General features: G+C 36.1%; 1 protein-coding gene across 4 annotated transcripts in view; it reads left to right on the forward strand.

The window, feature by feature from the left end:
* The window catches only part of Fat1 (FAT atypical cadherin 1), a 118880-nt gene that overhangs the window by 56499 nt on the left and 44364 nt on the right, over positions 1-18017 (forward strand). For all 4 annotated transcript variants that reach the window (XM_033765404.1, XM_033765403.1, XM_010619792.1 and 1 more), the window contains exons 4-6: positions 12737-12798; positions 15450-15779; positions 16140-16350. In XM_033765404.1, coding sequence (XP_033621295.1) covers positions 12737-12798; positions 15450-15779; positions 16140-16350 — 603 coding nt within the window. The remainder of the gene's footprint in view (positions 1-12736; positions 12799-15449; positions 15780-16139; positions 16351-18017) is intronic.

The raw sequence follows: 18017 nt of genomic DNA on the forward strand, positions 1-18017 counted from the left end.
TTAATCAAGAATGTGTAACTACTCCTATTTTTAAATTGTTTAATACTGTAAATTGAACTCAGGACCTTGAGCTTGCCAGGCAGGCACTGTGCCACTCATCACATCCCTGGCAGTGGGGTAGACTTTGATTTTTTATTTATTTCTTTGGTATCAGGGATCGAACTCAGGATCTCATGCTCGTGAGGCAGGCGGCAGCACCACTGAGCTAATGGGATAGACTTTTAAAAGTTTTCATCCCTCTTAGGTTTTCTGCTCTAGATTAAACTAAGTGCTCTTTGAAGAAACAAGCAAAGCACCAGTAAATGTCCTTTTGATTATCTGAGCAAAAACTGTCAGAGGTCTGGGCATAATTTATATCAGAAGGAGAAGGAGGAAAACGTTTAAGGAAATTGTACAGATTAGGGAGCCTTGAAATGTCTCTTATCCCCATGGCCTCTGAAATAATGCTATCACTGCTCTTATGTCTTACTAGAGAACCCTGATTGGTATGGCATTGCCACTCTATTGTAAATCACTCCATTCTGAAAACTCCAAAAAAGAGGTCTGTTTACCGAGGTTTCTGTGCTCTTTCTTATCCTTAGCAAGAACAGATTCCTTCCAGGGTTTTATAGCTGCTGCCTAGTGGGACATACATCATCTAGCTGGTAGGGCAGCAGAAAAGTATTCATCAGCTTTTACAAAGAGGTTTTGTGTTTTTATGACTTGAAGGCAGGTAATAGTGGACAATAAGGATAGAGCACAGGAATATTTGTTGTGAAGCTATGGGGTTAGTGAAGAAGTCTGATTTTTCCACAAATCACCTACCATCTCTAAAGATAAAAAAAATTCAGAGAGTATTATAGAAGAATATAATACAGGTTCTTAAGATCTGCCTCTGAAGTCATCTGTTCCCCCAGATTGGCAGAAAGTTTAAGCAGATACTCAAAGTCCAAAGTGTATATGCGTCATCTTTCTCAAAACCTTTATTTATTTTTGGCAGGAATATTAGTAAAATGAGGCTAGTTTTCCACCATGTGGTGGAAGAAAGTTCTATGAATCATTCATCTATAATACCACCTGTGAACCCTGTATCATGTTACTTAATAATTAATGACTGAGTGAGAAAATCACTGGGCTGGAAGTCAGGAGATGTGGTCCTTAGTAAGGCTTTCTTTCTGAGGTCTTTGGACGAATGGACTTTTGTGTTCAACCGTGAATGAATATTTTGCAGTGCTATTAAGGGTTAGTTTTATGGCTTGTATCTTGATGTTCCCCCCTAAAGCCTCATGTAGTCATAGGTCTCTGGATCTAGAGTGCGTGATGCTGGGATTAAGGATGTGGTTCTGGGATTGATTTGTGATATGATGCTAGGATTAAGGCTGCCCCAACCTGGGCGTGAGTGCTACCTACCCTAGGCCCATAGCTTGGATAGAATATATAAGTAACAGAAAGAGAGCTGCTGTTGTCACTGTCGCTTGTTGCTGCCTTTCTCCTCTGGGATGATGCCCCTTTTCTGATATATATGCTTTTGTTGACAGCACAGACTTCTATATAAACTTTTTTGGTTTGTTTATATTAGGATATATTTTTCTTTTTTAAAAATAAATTATGCATTTATTCAAGGCAGGAGAGAAACACGGAGGTAGGACATTACGTTGTTCAGGGTCTTCCTGACAGCCCCAGCTCCTGCAAACACGACGGCTGCAGTTTTGTGCTGTGTCAAGGACAGAGAAGAAAGGGATCCTGGAACAAATGGGACCAGTGTCAGCTTTGCAGGTTTTCTTATTCACAAGAAACCGCGGGAAACTGACACCATCCTTGCAAATTCTCTTTTTAGTTAAGTAATCAGTTTGAGCCTGGAGGAGTGATATGCAACAAAGAATCCACTTACAGTTTTGAAGCTTACTTTTTAGGCATGTACTCACACTGGAAAGGGCCTCAGAGACTTATTCTCTTACTTGTATGCTTGATATTTTTCAAGTTTTTGATTCAAAGCAAGTAATTTTTTTAATTTTTAGAAAGCTTTTTGCAGCGTAACTAACAGAGTAAATTGCACATTTTTGAAGTCTATAATTTAAGTTTTGACGTTTATATATCCGAGAAGCCATTACCACAGTCAAACAGATGAACATATCCTTGACTTCCTAACGTTTCCTCAGCACTTCCCTCCCTCTGCTTCATCCTGCACCTCTCCCTAGGTAACCCCTGATCTGCTGTCTGTCCTATCATATTAGCTATATTTTGCATTTCCTGCAGTTTTACACAGGTGAATTCAAATAGTATGTACCCTTTTAGTGAAATTTCTTACACCTAGCATATTTATTTCAAAATTCATGCATATGTGTTGTGTATCAGTAATGCATCTCTTTTCTTTTTACTGGGACTGAACCCAATACCTTTGCACTAAGCTACATCTGCAGCCCATTTATTCTCTTATTTATTTTTTTATTGTCAGGGTCTTGCTGTGTTACTCAGGTTGGGCTTAAATTTGGAACCCCCCTGTTTCAGCCTACCAGGTACTGGGATTACAGGTGTGTGACACCGTGCCCAGCAACAGTTTGTGTATACATTCGCCTGTTGGTAGATACTTATATTATTGCCACATTTTGGCTCTTAGAAATAAAGCTTCTGTGAGGATTGATAAAGTCTTCACATTGACTTATATTTCCATTTCTCATGGTTTTTAATGTAAGAATACATGGGTTTTTTTTTCTTATCCTTGTACAAGTTGTATTGTGGTATGCCCACTGAGAGGCATTTGCAGTTTTTCTCATAGAAGTATTAAATGCTGTGCTTTAGAAATCCCTTTATTACGGTTATTGATGGACTTGCCACATTATTATGATGATACATGCATTATATTTGACTTTTGCTGCCCATTTCACTGATCCACTGATTTTACTTACCTAGTAAATATATTATTTTTTACTTCCTCTTATTGGTGTACATTTTCTTGTGGGTTAGGAACAAATCACTGAGAATTTTATTTTACAGATAAAATGAATTCATTAAAATGAGTATATAAAAAGTATGGACTCTTTTTGAGTTTGGTTTTATCTGTATGTGCATCTCTAAAGGGTTTTGTTCCTTTGACAACTGCTGTATCTATTCGGTCCTCTTGAGATTTTAGATGCTATCCCAACTCTTTTGAGCCTATTTCAGCTTAATCTTATAACTTTCCTCTTTAAAATGCCATTTATTTGGAAGGGCATCTTTGACCTAAAGACCTTCTCACTTTTGGATGAAGAACACATTACATTGTTAGTCTAAGTCTCACTGGTGGTCCCTCTTTGGACTGACTTCCATCAAGCTGGGTGAACTTGAAGGAGACAATCGCAAGAGACCAGTGAACCCTGGCTTTTTTTTTTTTTTTAATCTTTCTGTCTTATTCACTTGTCCTTTTTATACCTCTATTCTACCCTATGCCATCTCTTGCCCTTACTTTAAACTTTTATTAACAATCAGAGGGGCACGGACCAGGGTACCTTACGTGTGCATTGTACTTTGTATATTACAAGCAACTTTCACATTCTTAAGAACCATATGAGACAGGTGGAAACTACAAATACCAAGAGTTTATTGTGTTTGTCTTTTGTATTTTTCCAAGATTACAAATAATCACATAATTTTAGAGAGGTTAAGGCCACTGAGAGGTCCAAACCAGACAAGCAGAATTTCCTAAGTGCTACTTCTTGGTACACAGTGTCTTTGATGTATGAGTATAGTTTGGAGCCAGTTTTTCTATAATTTAGTCTTAAGAAACTGTATCACATAATAGGTGCTTTTTAGACTAACATTATTTCTGTGGTGCTTGCAGATCATCAGGATGGTTCTAAATAATACTAAGTGTTTAAACTTGTTTGCATTAAACATGTACTGTAGGACTCTAGAGCTTTTTCACATAATTTGCAAGCCATGCGATCTCTGTCTCAACTACCCTGCTCTGCCATTAAAGAATGAAAGCTGGAATAATCAGTATGGAAATGAACAAACAAGGCTGTATTCCAGTAAAACTTAAAGACATTGAAATTGGACTTTGTATAGTTTTTAAGTATCATAAAATTTTGAGCCCATTTAAAAATGTACCTGCCATACAAGATTAGTAGTAAATTCCTGACCTCTGATGTGTCAGTAGATTAATTAATAGAACTAATTATTGATTTTTCTTTGTGAAGAAATGTCTTTTTGATATTTCTGAGTAACCGTTGAATTACTGAGAAAAGATAATATGTGATTTGCTTCTCTGGGTTCCTTAAAACTCTTTTTTAATGGGCCGGGGATTTAGCTCAGTGGCACTGAGCCTGCCTTGTAAGTGCAAGGTCCTGAGTTCAATCCCTGGTATTGGAAAAACAAAAAACTCTTGTTTAAAACCCTGTAATAGTTTACCCCAAGTATTACTCAGCCAGGTCTTTTGTTTGCACACTGACTATCCAGAGCATCTCCAGAGCAGGTGTCATTTCTACCAATCACTTCTTGTATTTAATTAGATAACTGTCAATTTAATATTTCCCATCGTCTTATAAAATTAATGAAAAATACATAATTTTTGGTTATCCCATATTTAAATAATTGGACTGGTAAGTGGTTAAAGACAGCATTTAGATTATTCATTGTCAAGACTGAAATCTCAGGATTTAGCAAGTTGATATTAGACTCTTGGAAATTGATTGTAGACTATTAGATCTCTTCTATTTTGAGAAATAACTTTTTCATTGGAGTACAATCTTGCTAAATTTTGAGATCTTCACAATTTTTTGCTAGTATATCCTGTTAAAATAATTGACATAGTCTCAGTTCTTTAATATTCCCCACTCCCTCCTTTTCATTATCTTTTTCTGGTTTGTCTTTATGCTCAAATTATAATTTCTTATGCTTTGTAGAAGACAGTGGTGTACAATGGAATGTTTTTCATTTGTTTACACAGTGTATTTACTGTACAATTTTATGTTGGATATAAGAAATGTGACTTTAAGATTTGATTGCAGATAGATTTGGTAGAGGTACATAGGTTGTATGTAGTAACCCTAGAGATAAAAATCACAAAATGCTTTAATAGCTAGTAGTGTTCTGTGTACTCATCCTGTTCTCTTCCTGTATCACTTTGCAACTATTGTTTTCTGAACCAGAGTAAATGGCATTTCATTGTGGCCTGGGATGGAGACTGAGCAAAATGTAATAGGAAATAGCTACAGCTGCAAACAACTTCCAAGGGTTTCCGGTAACATTTGATAGTTGCAAAAGAAGGAAATGAAGGTCCAGTCATGTTAACAGTGCAGGAATTCAGTTTTTAAAAAAGTTTACCTACTTGTAGTTTTTACCAAGATATGTACAGTTTTAAGAAGGAATATATAGATTTTCCTTACCTGTTCCTCATGCTAATTTTTACTTTATAGTGAACTGTATTATTCTTAGTCTGAAAGAAGTCCCATTTTATTCAGTGCCCTTTCTGCACGTGTTGATACTGAGTCTTTCTCCTAAAATCTATTTTCATCAAATTTTTAGGATAAATTATATTAAGGAGAATTCTAGGTTTTTAATAATGTTGCACAATATCATTTGCTATAATTATATTTAAGAGTTTGCATTTGGTTTCTAAGTGAGATTAGTCTTTTATGTCAACATGATATTAACCTTACAGTGGGTTAGGTTCCTTCTCTCTTCCTGCTGTAGTTAACATTGTAATGCTAAAGGAAATTCACTATAAGTTGGATTTAGCTGTTGATCTTGTGCTTTAATACCATCATTTTTTAACAAGAAACACTAAGATAGAATTAAAACCAGAAGATAAGTCAGTGATAGTAGGTGCATGCTCTTGCTTGGCCAGCCCCATGTGACTTCTGACTGATCGTTTGATTACTTTTGATTGTATATTCTCTGAAGCTTTGAAAGTTTGCAGGAAATGAATTCTGAGCTGCTTTCCAGCCTTGACAGTCTATGAATAGGATGCCGTTTTTGGCTCCAGGCCTAATCCTGGTGGCACCAGCACTGCAGTGACAAACAATAGCTGCTCAGATGGCCACAGCTGCCAAAAGAGCCCTCGACAGGCTGTAGTTAAATGTGGTCTTAGAACACCACCTAAATAAAGACTGTGCAGTGCTGTACCTCTGAGCTCATAGTCAAAAGCTCTGAGGACATGAATACTGAGTGATAAGTATAGGGAAAGTTGAACATTTGCTCATGGCCTGTAAGGCAATCAGTATTTTTAGAGTGGGGAGTTAGGGAGAAGCAATCCTTTCCTCTTCGTCTTTACATGTTGGCTCTAACTTTGCAGGGCTGTTTTTGGTCTCATCGGTTATCTGTGAAGATTATCATGGGATGGAGCTCTAGATCACCTGGAAACCTTTCTGAGATTGTACAGACTCGGTCTTTACAGGGGTGCATGGACTGGGAAGGAAAGAGTAGATGCAGATGTTTATACATTGTGACTCTGATACAGACTTTTTGTTGAAAGAGCTCGAGCAGTGAGGATGGATCTTTTAGCATTGTCCAAACTGCAACCCAAAACCTGCGTATTTATCTCCAAGTGCCGACACTGCAGTTAAACCTGAACACTGACTGAAGTTTTACTTTAGAAAAAACTCCGATGTTAGCATCGTTTGTTTTGAAAGTAAAACAACACTTGTGTCATAGATTCGCCACCACTGTGGCTAGATCCATAAAGAGGCTTTTCTGAACACTTTGATTTTGTAAGAACTCAACTCTGTTCCTATAATGCTCACCCCTGAGCTGGTTCTAGGACAATACATAAATACATATTGACCGAAAAAGCGAAGTATGAACGAATAGTTTAATGTTCATCTGCACCATTTAGCGATAAGAGATTTTCTTTACATACATTGGGTGCCTTTGAGAACAAGAGCCCTGTCAGGCTAACAATGATAAACCATGTTTCTTCCTTTCTGGCTGAGCTTGGTGTGGTGAAGAGTAGCACCAGGAGAGGTTGTGAGAAGGTAGCCTTGCAGAGCAGCATTTGCATACCAGAATCTTGGAAAACTCTGTGTATTGTACAACTTAGGATTAAGACAGACATTTCCAAAATGTGTGGTTTGATAACATATATTTCCTGTTGAATTATTCCTTCATAATGTAACCACAGAAAAAGATTTTCAATATTGCAAATTAGTTAAAGTTCTTGATTTCGGACTGGGTCATTTCACATCAGCCTGTAAAGAAGCAGATATGATTAGTGACTATTTGAGTTATTTAAATTCAGTTACAAATGGACTTCTTCAGTTACATGAGCCATGTTTCAGTTGCTTGGTGCCCACATGGCTGGGTGCTGCCATTTTGGAAAGTGTGAATCAGAGAACTCAGTCATCATAGAAACTGCTGTTGTGTAGTGCTTTGCTCGAACATAGGTTTCTGTGGTCTATGCATTACTATAAGAGTACAAAAGCTGAATGGTTATAGGAGAACAACAAGAGTAATTGATCTTTCTCCTGCTTATTGTCAAATAGAAAAATAGGAAAGTGGTTCAAAGTACATTTCCTGCCAAGCATGGGCTACAGATTTTTTATCCTCTAGATATAGGAACTTACCTTTTACAGTTTTGTTCCTTATATTACTCCTACTACATATTCCAAGTACTTGCTCACTCATTGCAGTAGGACCTATTCAGAAATTATATTATTTCCTTCCCTAACTACCATTTGTTGGCTCTGCAGTGCTGTGGTTGAGACCATTTTTTTATAGAACCAAAACCTTCAGTTCCTCCTTGGCTTGTCTCACTTTTAGTGTGGCCTTTAGATTCTGACTGCCTGGATTTATTTAACTCCCATTTTGCTAAGTGGTCTTAGGCACCTTAATCGCTCCAAGCCTGTAAAAATGGAGATATTACTGTGTAGGTAGATAGATTAAGTAAGATAATATATTTAAAGATCAAAATATAGTACTTTGGCATTTCAGTAAGCCCAATAATTATTGGAGGTGAGATGAATTGATGTATTAGTTAACTTTTGCTTTGTAGCAGACTACTGCAAAACTTTAGTGTCTAAAACAACAGTCCTAATTTAGTATTTTACTGGGTAATTCTTCCAGCTTGTCTAGGCTTGACTGACCTGTCATAACCGTGGTGGGTCAGCTGGTTGGTTGGCCTGGGGATGGCTGGACCTGCAGAGCCTCACTTGAATGCTGGGTAGTTGGTTCGTTTTATGTTGGAGTAACAGATGAGATGACCTCATGTGTCCCAGGATCCACACAGGTTCAAGTTTTCTTGGAATACACACCCCCAGCAAGAGCCTTTGTTGTTCTTCTTATCTCTGTGTTCTCCCACTCTGTAGTCTCTCTTGTTGTTTCTCAAATGTAGTGTTAGCCAAGTTCTAGCCTTCGTCTTTCTTGAGAACAAAGACAGTATCGAAGTCATCTGTCTGTGCTGAGTGGACAGAATAAAGTACTTGAATGCGTGCATTATTACACCCCTCTGTGTAGATCCTCTCATATAATTTTCCGTCTACCAGTCCTTTAATATGTATCTGTAAAGTGCTTTCTACTTTGGGAGGTTCGTTTTATCTCTCTCTCTTTCTCTCTTTTTTTTTTTTTTGAGAAATTTGGAGATGAATTTGCTTCTGATTTTTAAGAAATATCTAAGTAAAATTTTATATTGAGGGATTATAGCTGATCTGACATTCCTGCATCTTACATAAATTTTCTGAATTTCTAAAATTGCCTTAAAAGACACATTTTTAAAAGTATGTTTATTAGGTGCCCTAAAGTTTAGTTTTTTAGTTTTTCATACATTTATGAGGTAAGTGTGTAACTTCATTGTTGAGAAAATACTGTACTTGCTGTCTCAGCCTGCCCACATTTATCATCGGACTGGTATAAAGAACAGTATATTTCTGGACCAAGCAAAAATAATTCTAGCTTTTATCTTTTCATTTCTATTTTTAACTTAAAGGTGCTGGGGAAAAATGGAAATAAAATGCGAAGTTACAAAAGGAAGTACTTGCGTATGCATTTTTCTGCTTTGCTTCTCTCTCTCTAATTTGCTTTTTTGGATTTATTAAAACACATAATGACTGTCATTGTTATTTTTTCTTAAACTTTATGGAAGTCATGGGTTCCAAGTTGATAAGAGTTGAAATACCTTAATGCAGTAAATTTTAGTTTGGTGTGATGGGGAGAAAAAAAATGAGCTTCAGAACTAAAGTCTAGTCTGGCTTGGTTAGTGACATACTAGGGACCTTGGAAGAATTTAATTTCACTTGGGCTCAGCTGTTTGAACTTTATCACTGGAATTCATACCACTTAGATTAAGTACAGTATGCATTTTTTCTGGGATTTAGCAGAAAACACTGTGGATGGAAACAAATGTTTAAAATGAAAGAAATGGAAATCATTAGTGTTTTTAATACCTACATGATTTATGACGTGTAGTGGTTATAGGGGAAGAGTATATCTTGAGTTCATCTTAGAGGTACATATTTGTCAAGTGGGTAAGGGATAAGAGGAGGATTAGCAGTAATGAGATGAGTGGATGAAAGGAGGTGAGAGTGCATGTAAACACAGAATAAACTCTACAGGACACAGTAGGAATATTTAGGCGATATTTGTATAGCATCCCTGAGAATGTCATAATCTTTATAGATAATTATGTACCCTCTCTCTTAATATGATGAGCAGTCTCCTTTTTGTTAAAAAATGCTGTTTTCAGAAATACCTTCCTGCCTCACTTTCTGTCCTCTTCTAGGTTTCTTTGAAATTTGTGAAGGAGGTACTTATTTCTTCCTTAAATTTCTCTGCCTTTGGCCCTAGAACACTGGGATTCTCTGCTGGCGCATTACTTCATTCTCAAACCGGATTCCCCCTTGTTTTTTGTGTCTTACTATATTGGGGGGAGGTTGGTAGGCTCATCATTCTCTTTAACTTTCGTATTCTCCCTTTTACTTAGAGGCACCCAAGTCTGTCTATGCCCGACTGTTTCCCCACTCTTTAGATTTATGCCTCGAAGTTTGTTGGACGCCACCAGCACCTAGACTGTCTGTCACAGCACCTGGCGCATCTTGTTCAACACACTGAATGATTCTCTCTCTTAGGTCCTTTGTGCTATACTTTTGTATGATTTCCAGATTTAAAGAGCTGCCTTACTGTGATACATATTTTAATTCTGCTCTTTAACAGTTTTAATGCTAGTTTTGTGACGTTTTAAGATTAAAAGCTCATACTTTTTTCTTAGGTTAATAGATATAGTAGCTTAGATAAGCTATGCAAGACAGGCAACAGCTCTGCCCTCATGGATTTTATAGCACATAAAGGCAGATTTTTTTTTTTAAATGAGTGACTATACCGTGGGTTGATATATGATACAGGAAATGCAAGGGTTTGCAGAACTGAGCAGTGGTACTCCAGGGGTGTATCAACTGAGAGGTGACAGAGTGAATGAATGGTCATGGCAAGGCTACATGGGTAAGAAGGGAGCATTACAGTTTATTGCATTTGAATGGACTCAGTGTTCCATCTAGGTTACAGAGAAGAATTAGTATCAAGCATATAGGTGGAACATGCAATAATGCCAAACCTGTAAAGGAGATAGCCAAATACTTTTTGGTTTTATATTGAATTGATACTATGAAGTTCTTCATTAGCAGAGTGTATTTGTGCAGTGCTTTTGGCAAACGATTGTTAGGCCCTGCATAATGTTTTGCAGTGAAGATGCCAGGCTGTTGCTCCATGTGATGTTACCACTGATAGTAACTTCTTCATGCCCACATTAGGACAGTTAGGTGGAACTACCAGTGACTTTTGGTTATTTTTGAACCACGTATGTATTTGATAGAAAAATAATAACTTTTAAAAGATTTTTGACTTGTGCTACATCAAGCACATTTTCATGCTGTTGCAGTGTGAAGGATATTCCTTGAATGAATGCCTTTTAATCTGTAAGTATGGTTAGAAAAAAATCCCAGTTTTTAGCTATAACACACTCTTTTGTTGTTGTTATTGTTTTTGTGAAAAAAAGACTACTGCTTAATTGAATTGTGGAGAACATAATGTTGACTGCTACTCTCAGTAATTATATAAGAAAAACCATTGAATTGAATGAAAACACAATTCTTTCATATACAAATTTAGAGAAATATTTTGAACAGCCTTTAATTAATAGTTCTGTAATTATAGGAAAAGTAAATTGGAAGGATAAAGTCAATTCTTTTTCTTTCCTTTTTTTTTTTCCTTGGTACAGGGGATCAAACTCAGGACCTTGTGCTTGTGAAGCAGGCGGCAGAACCACTGAGCTAAATCCCTGGCCCAAGTCAATTCTTAAATACAAATATTCAGAATGTTTCCCTGTGTAATGCCCGGGCAGGAGAACCTTTAGTGCTTGCAGCTCTTTCGCCACCCAGGGTCTCTAACCTTTGGTCTGATCACAGATCTGTTCCATGTGCACCTGTCCTTCATCAGCACTAGCTGTAGAGGGTGGCTTAGTGATTAGGGGATTTTGTTTTGTTTTGTTTTTGGTACTGGGGATCAAACTCAGGCCCTTGCACTTGCGAGGCAGGCAGTGGAACCACTGAGCCAAATCCCTGGCTCGGGATTTTGTATTTCTGATAAAATACAAATAAAATCAGTTTTAATGTACTTCTAGGTTCCAGCATATGTTGACAGTTCCAGAGTTCCAGAGAGAGGTCTAAACTTGTACTCTATCTTTTAAAAAAATTTTTTCTCATTGAGTTTATTGGTACTATTTAGGTATACAATACAGTTGTATTCATCATTGGGATCTTGTATCTTTACATGACAGGTCTTGGTTATCATTTTTTCCCCTTACTCCCGCCCTCCCTTTACCCCCTCCCCCATCCTGTTTACAAAGACTTTGTTTCCATTTTTTCCTTTTCATATATTCTTTCCTTTCCCTTATTTCCTTTCCCCTACCCTTCCTACTTCCCCTACACCTTTAGTCCTTTTCTTCCTATTTCACATTGTCAGTTGTGCAATGTGGACCTTATTTACACTTTTAGTTTTTCACACCAGAGAAACTATTCTGTATTTACATGCGTGCCTTACTTATTTCACCTAAGAGTATGGCCTTATATGCCTCCATTTTCCTATGAATGACTCTAGTTTCTCTTTTGCTATGACTGAGTAGTATTCCATTTTATAGAAAAATGACATCTTATTTATCCAGTCTAAACTTATACGCTAATTTAGTAAAATAATTGAAGAAATGGGCAATAGTGAATTTCTCTGAGAATCATTTTCTTCTTTTATTGGGAATTAAATGATTACTGTTTGAGAAATACTATCTGGAAAATTTCATTCTTCTTTTAATAGTTCTTTGTTTTTGAGGGTAGATGATTCAAAGGCAATAAGTTTTACTAACATTTTTTAAAGTTTAAAAATACATTGATAGTAGTTATTTTAATCAATCCTGTTACCTTTGCAACAATATATTTGGGAAGATATGGATCAAGAAGACATACTGGATAGCTTCATCTCATTTAAAAAATTTTTTTCTGATGAAATGCCAGTTTCAGCTGCCGACAGTAGAAAATATAGCTGATCTGAGCTTTCTGTTTTCTGTTTGTCATTTATCTGACATAATCAAGGATCATTAAAGTTAGAAAGTGTAAAATACAGTATGCTTTAGTTTGTAAATAAAATAATTAACCATACCTGGAATTTGAATTTTATTCTTTTACTTTGTTTCCTTTGAGAAGATGGTAGAATTTGTCCAGACTGCCATGAGAGTATGATTTTAGTTATAACATTTTGTAATTGACCTTACTTTTTGAAGATTAACAAACTTCTTAACATTTTATAGGTCTTATCACTACTACGTCAAGGAGACTAGACCGAGAACAGCAAGATGAACACATATTAGAAGTAAGCATTGCTTTGTTTTTTGTTTTTTACATATTTGAAGTTATAAATATGTTTAGAAAGGTTGACCACGCACCTATAGGCCAGGACCCATAACTGCTAATATTTTGTTTCGTTAGCTTCTAGACTCGAGGAAAAGGAAACACCCCAAACGTAGTTCACGGCCCCTTCTGCCCCTTTGCGAGCTCAGGATACACAGTACCACCATGTGCTCCCTTTTGAGTTCTCACACTTTGTGCGCACACACAGAGCCACAGTAAATGCAACTGTACATAATGTCATCGGGATTCCATTTTCATTTGTATAAAAGCTGTGCCCCTTTTGCAGCTTTCTTTTTCATCAGTGTTAGGTGTGCAAGGTAATTTTTCATGTAGTTTAACCTTCTGAATTACAGTTAGCTTGTTTCCACATTCTTTATTCTTAAAGAATTCCATAATTAGGAACTTTTTTTTTTCAGCTTTAATTGAGTTTATTGGTACATTTTAGGGATACAGTACAGTTACATTCGTTGTTGGGATCATGTACCTCTACATGACAAGTCTTGATTCTCATTTTTTCCCCTTACCTCTGCCCTCCCTTCACCCCCTCCAATTAGGAACTTTTTGTGGTTTTAGAATATTTCCTAAAATTTTCTAAGGGAAATACAGATTGAAATTGAATATGTCTCCTAAAATGTTCTCTTCCAGTAAGATTTCTCGTTATCATAGTTAATTAAAAATTCCTTTTAGTCCTCAGAAAAAACAAAAACAAGCTTCTTGTCATTTCCTAGTCGCCTGTTTCTGGCTAACAGTAAACACGTTGCAGAATGAGGTGCAGGAACAGAGGGAGGAGGGTAGAGTGCGAGGTGGGCAGTGCTGGGTGCCAATGCCTGCACACCCAAAGAACCCAAGGAGAAAGCTTCTATGAAGAGGGAAATCCAGCAGAAGAAACCGCTTACCACTGTTCACATCTCTTCATCACATGTTGAGGCTACTGTTGATGAGTGCAAGCAGACCTGGAAAGCCATGTGCTTTGATTACGAGTTCCCTGTGCATGCCTTCCATCATAACAATGGATAATAGAGAAGCGTCCAAGTAGTCATGTTTAAATTTTCTTTTTATTGCTGTTCTTGCTACTCCCTACTAAATTTCATTTCCCCTTTCGTTGAAAATTTCTAACTTTGTCAGTGAAATACTTGGTAATATCTGTGCTGTGTGTCTGTGAGTGGATAAATATCCTCTCTACAAAAGGTGATTTCACAGCCACAGTACTTTCCCTTTAGTAATTTTGTCATGTATTACATCTGGGTCTTTATTTCATAATTTTTTAGCTCCTTTGAATTCATTTTCTTTATGATAGTGTGGAGTTTTGAATTTATATCTTTTCACTACAGGAATTGACAGAAGGGAGAAGTGAGTACTCAAGAAAATAACCAGAGGCCAAAAATACTGAGAATAGTGGGTTATAAACATGGACATCTTGCTTTTGTTCTCTCGCCTTGGTTATGACTGCAAGTTTCACATTAACTGTATACCTTATTCCAAAACACTTTTTTCTCAATGAAAATGTTAAAGGTGCAGTAGTAACAGATTTAAAGTATGTTGAACTTTGAAGATAATATTAGGACACTAATGAGAACTGAGGTTTTGTAATAGTTTGTTTATATATCTGCTTATGTTTACTGTAGTTCTAATGTGGTGGTATGTTTGAGAGCTAGTGCTTAAGTTGATTTGGGAGATATGATTGAAGGGAGAATAACTTATTGAGATCATTGATGTGTACACTGCCATAAACGTTAACTTTTAACAGTGAAATTGATACATGCATGTAGAAGCAATCACCACTGCGGTTCTCAATCTCTGATCTTTATCCCTGAGCTGCATATATGGAAAATTTACTTAAAATGCAAGCTTTTTACATTGCTTTTACTGAAAATATTAAGTTGATCATAAGATTAAATATTTATGTCCACTTTCCTAAACACTAAAAGCTTCATTTCAAGATGGCCAAACAGAATAAAACAATGATTACTACTATTTAAATGTGTATTACTTAGCGTATACTTTAGAATAATGATATAGCATTTTATTGATGAAACTTTGAAATGACAGTTTTTTTTTAAACTGTAGTATATGGAGAGTTTTATGTTTTAAGTATACAGAGTGTATTTTTTAAAAGAGGGCTCTTTGAAATATTTAAAGCAGATTTTTATGTATTTCTTCCATGATCTAAAAATATTAAGTTTTTGGTTGTTTAGCATTTTGGTAGTATTCATTTTACAGTCACCATAGTGCAAGGCAAAGAGACTGCCTACTGCCTAGTCATGAAAGAGTGGGAGCTGACAGCTACATCTTAGCTATTGCCCAACTCCCTGGATCCCTGTCTGTAAAACTGGGAAAGATTGGGCTCTGTGGTGCCGTGCTTGCCTCACAAGCTCAAGGTCTTGAATTCCATTCCTGGTACCAGAAGGAAAGAAGAAAAAAAACCAACCTGGGAGAGATTGCTGTACCTCTTTCATACAGGGTCATTGTCAGAATGAAAGGAGGTAGTATGGGCCATAGTGCTGTGGGAACAATAGAAGTCTATATTAATAAATGCCAGTGCTTGTTAGGAAAAAGGTGTTTACTTTATATATCTTTAAAATTTTGTTGATCTTTTACCTTTAAAAAAAACAGGTTACTGTAACAGACAATGGTACTCCTCCCAAATCAACCATCGCAAGAGTAATTGTGACAATCCTTGATGAAAATGACAACAAACCCCAGTTCTTGCAGAAGTTCTACAAAATCAGACTGCCAGAGCGAGAAAAACCAGAAAGAGAAAGAAACGCCAAACGAGAACCCCTATATCGTGTCATAGCAACAGATAAAGATGAGGGTCCTAATGCAGAAATCTCCTACAGCATTGAAGATGGAAATGAACATGGCAAATTTTTTATTGAACCAAAAACTGGAGTGGTTTCATCCAAAAAGTTCTCTGCAGCTGGAGAATATGATATTCTTTCAGTGAGTTAAGATCATAGTCTTTGACTGTGGACCTAATCTTGAATCTCTTATAACTTTATGCAGTAAATGGCTTCAATGTTTGTGACCTAATAGTTAAGTGATGATTGATAATGTTTGAGAAGTATGGGTTTGCTTTTTCCTTTTCAGCTCTCATTCCAGGTGTTTATTATATGCATTGAATTTAGTTATGATAGTTATGAAACAGTTGCTCTTTTCATCAAGCATTTTATAATGTAGTGTATCCAGATATGACTATTAAATGTTTGAAATTAGCTCAGTTTGAGACTGAACCAATCTGTGTTTCAGTTACAGGATGTAATTTAGGATTTGCTGTTTTTAATCCTCGTTCATACTTTATAGATCAAGGCAGTTGATAATGGTCGTCCTCAAAAGTCATCAACCACTAGACTGCATATTGAGTGGATTGCCAAACCCAAACCATCTCCAGAGCCTATTTCATTTGAAGAATCATTTTTTACCTTTACTGTAATGGAAAGTGATCCTGTTGCTCACATGATTGGAGTAATATCTGTTGAGCCGCCTGGCACTCCTCTTTGGTTTTACATCATTGGTAAGCACTGCTCAGTTTCTGAGCTCTCATTGTTCTTGTATTGCTTACATAGAAGAGAGATTGCGTATGATTTCTGATTCTTCTGTGCACTTCAGAATTTAAAATCAAGTGTAAGACCTGTGGATGGAAAATTTGCTTTAAATGGTAATGACTTGATTACCAAATTTTTTACAATGTACAACATCTATTAAACTTATTTAAAAATAGATATTCTGTATTCACAAAATAATCAGTATTTTTATAAAAGGGTGCTTAACATTTATTGTTTACTTTATAAATATATTAAGGAATTACTATATAAAGAAACCTAAAAGCTTTGGTCCCAATTTGTAGTTCTTTTTATATATAACATGACATCCTTTTTGGTGAATATGATTAGAATATTGAAAGTAGCTATGTCTTATGCCTATGTGACTGTCACACATCAGCACTGAATAGGAATAATCGTACAAGTTTTGATTTGTATAACTTAAAATTTATAGTGCCAGCCTTGCTTTTTAGTTGTATTTTTCTCAGTTTCAGTTGAAAGCAGGGTTCATTAGATTAATTCATCCTCTTTTAAAATTTATGTGGCTAAGTCATTTCTTCCTTTTTATAATGTAATTTAGCTCTGATGTGTAATGCAATACCTTATTTGATATACTTGTAAAAATTTACGTTAAACTGGGATATCTTAGAGCTTTTTACTATTTCTTCACAGTATTTGCTCTATAGTGATACTCGAGAACAGTAGCATCTGTTTGATTTATCTCTAGTGAGAATTTCATATTGCTCTTCACTCTTTACCCCTCTTCTGTGTTACCCCAGATGTTCTTTCAGAAAGTAGAAGCCAATGCGTCATAAACAGCAGGAGTCACAGGGTGAAGGTGGTGCAGGCTTTTCCTCTTGAACTTTCACACCAGACATTTGGGCTCTTTTCTCCAGTTTTAATCATTATGTGAAATTGTTGACATCACTTCTCAAACCATTATATTGTAGTTTAAGGGGAGAAATGGTTACCTTCCTCATTAAGTATAATGAAACTTTCTCTTAGCTTTTTTCACATTTCCGGAATACTGGGTTGCTGTTGTGTAGTACCTGACTTCACTGTTTAATGCTTCCTGTGTTTGGAACTGGTATGGTTGATTGACTGTTCTTCCTGTTCTGTGCTTGCTTTCCATGCTTACTTGCTTCTTTTGGCTGTGCCAGGAGATACACTTGCTAGAGAAGTTTTTTACATCTTTCAGATGACTTGTGACCTGAACTGTACAGCAGAAGGTATCTGCTGAGATCACATAATTTGTCTCAGATTATGAGATCTGAATTAAAAGCATTGTTTTTTTGTTTGTTTTTTTCTTTTTAGAATTTTTTTTTCCTGTGACCATTTTGCATTGCTGTTTCTTTTTATAGTTTCTCCTGGTCACCCATTCTAATTGCAAACACGTTGACCTAATCATTCCTAGAGCCATAATTTTAGGTGTGACTTAAGATCTTGTGTATGTGTATATTATTTTGCTTTTTGATTAGAGTAGAACTTTATTATGACATTAAGCCTTTATTTTCGTTCCATTTCATATCATCAATGTAAGCACTTTAAGTTCAATGGATTTGAAAAGAGCTTTATTAATGTAGTGTTATTAGGACAAAAACTTAAAAATAAAAACTTTTAAATAAATGAGATAACAATA

Source organism: Fukomys damarensis, unplaced genomic scaffold (genome assembly GCF_012274545.1).
Source record: "Fukomys damarensis isolate Sample0158 unplaced genomic scaffold, DMR_v1.0_HiC HiC_scaffold_18, whole genome shotgun sequence".
Classification (NCBI taxonomy): Eukaryota; Metazoa; Chordata; class Mammalia; order Rodentia; family Bathyergidae; genus Fukomys; species Fukomys damarensis.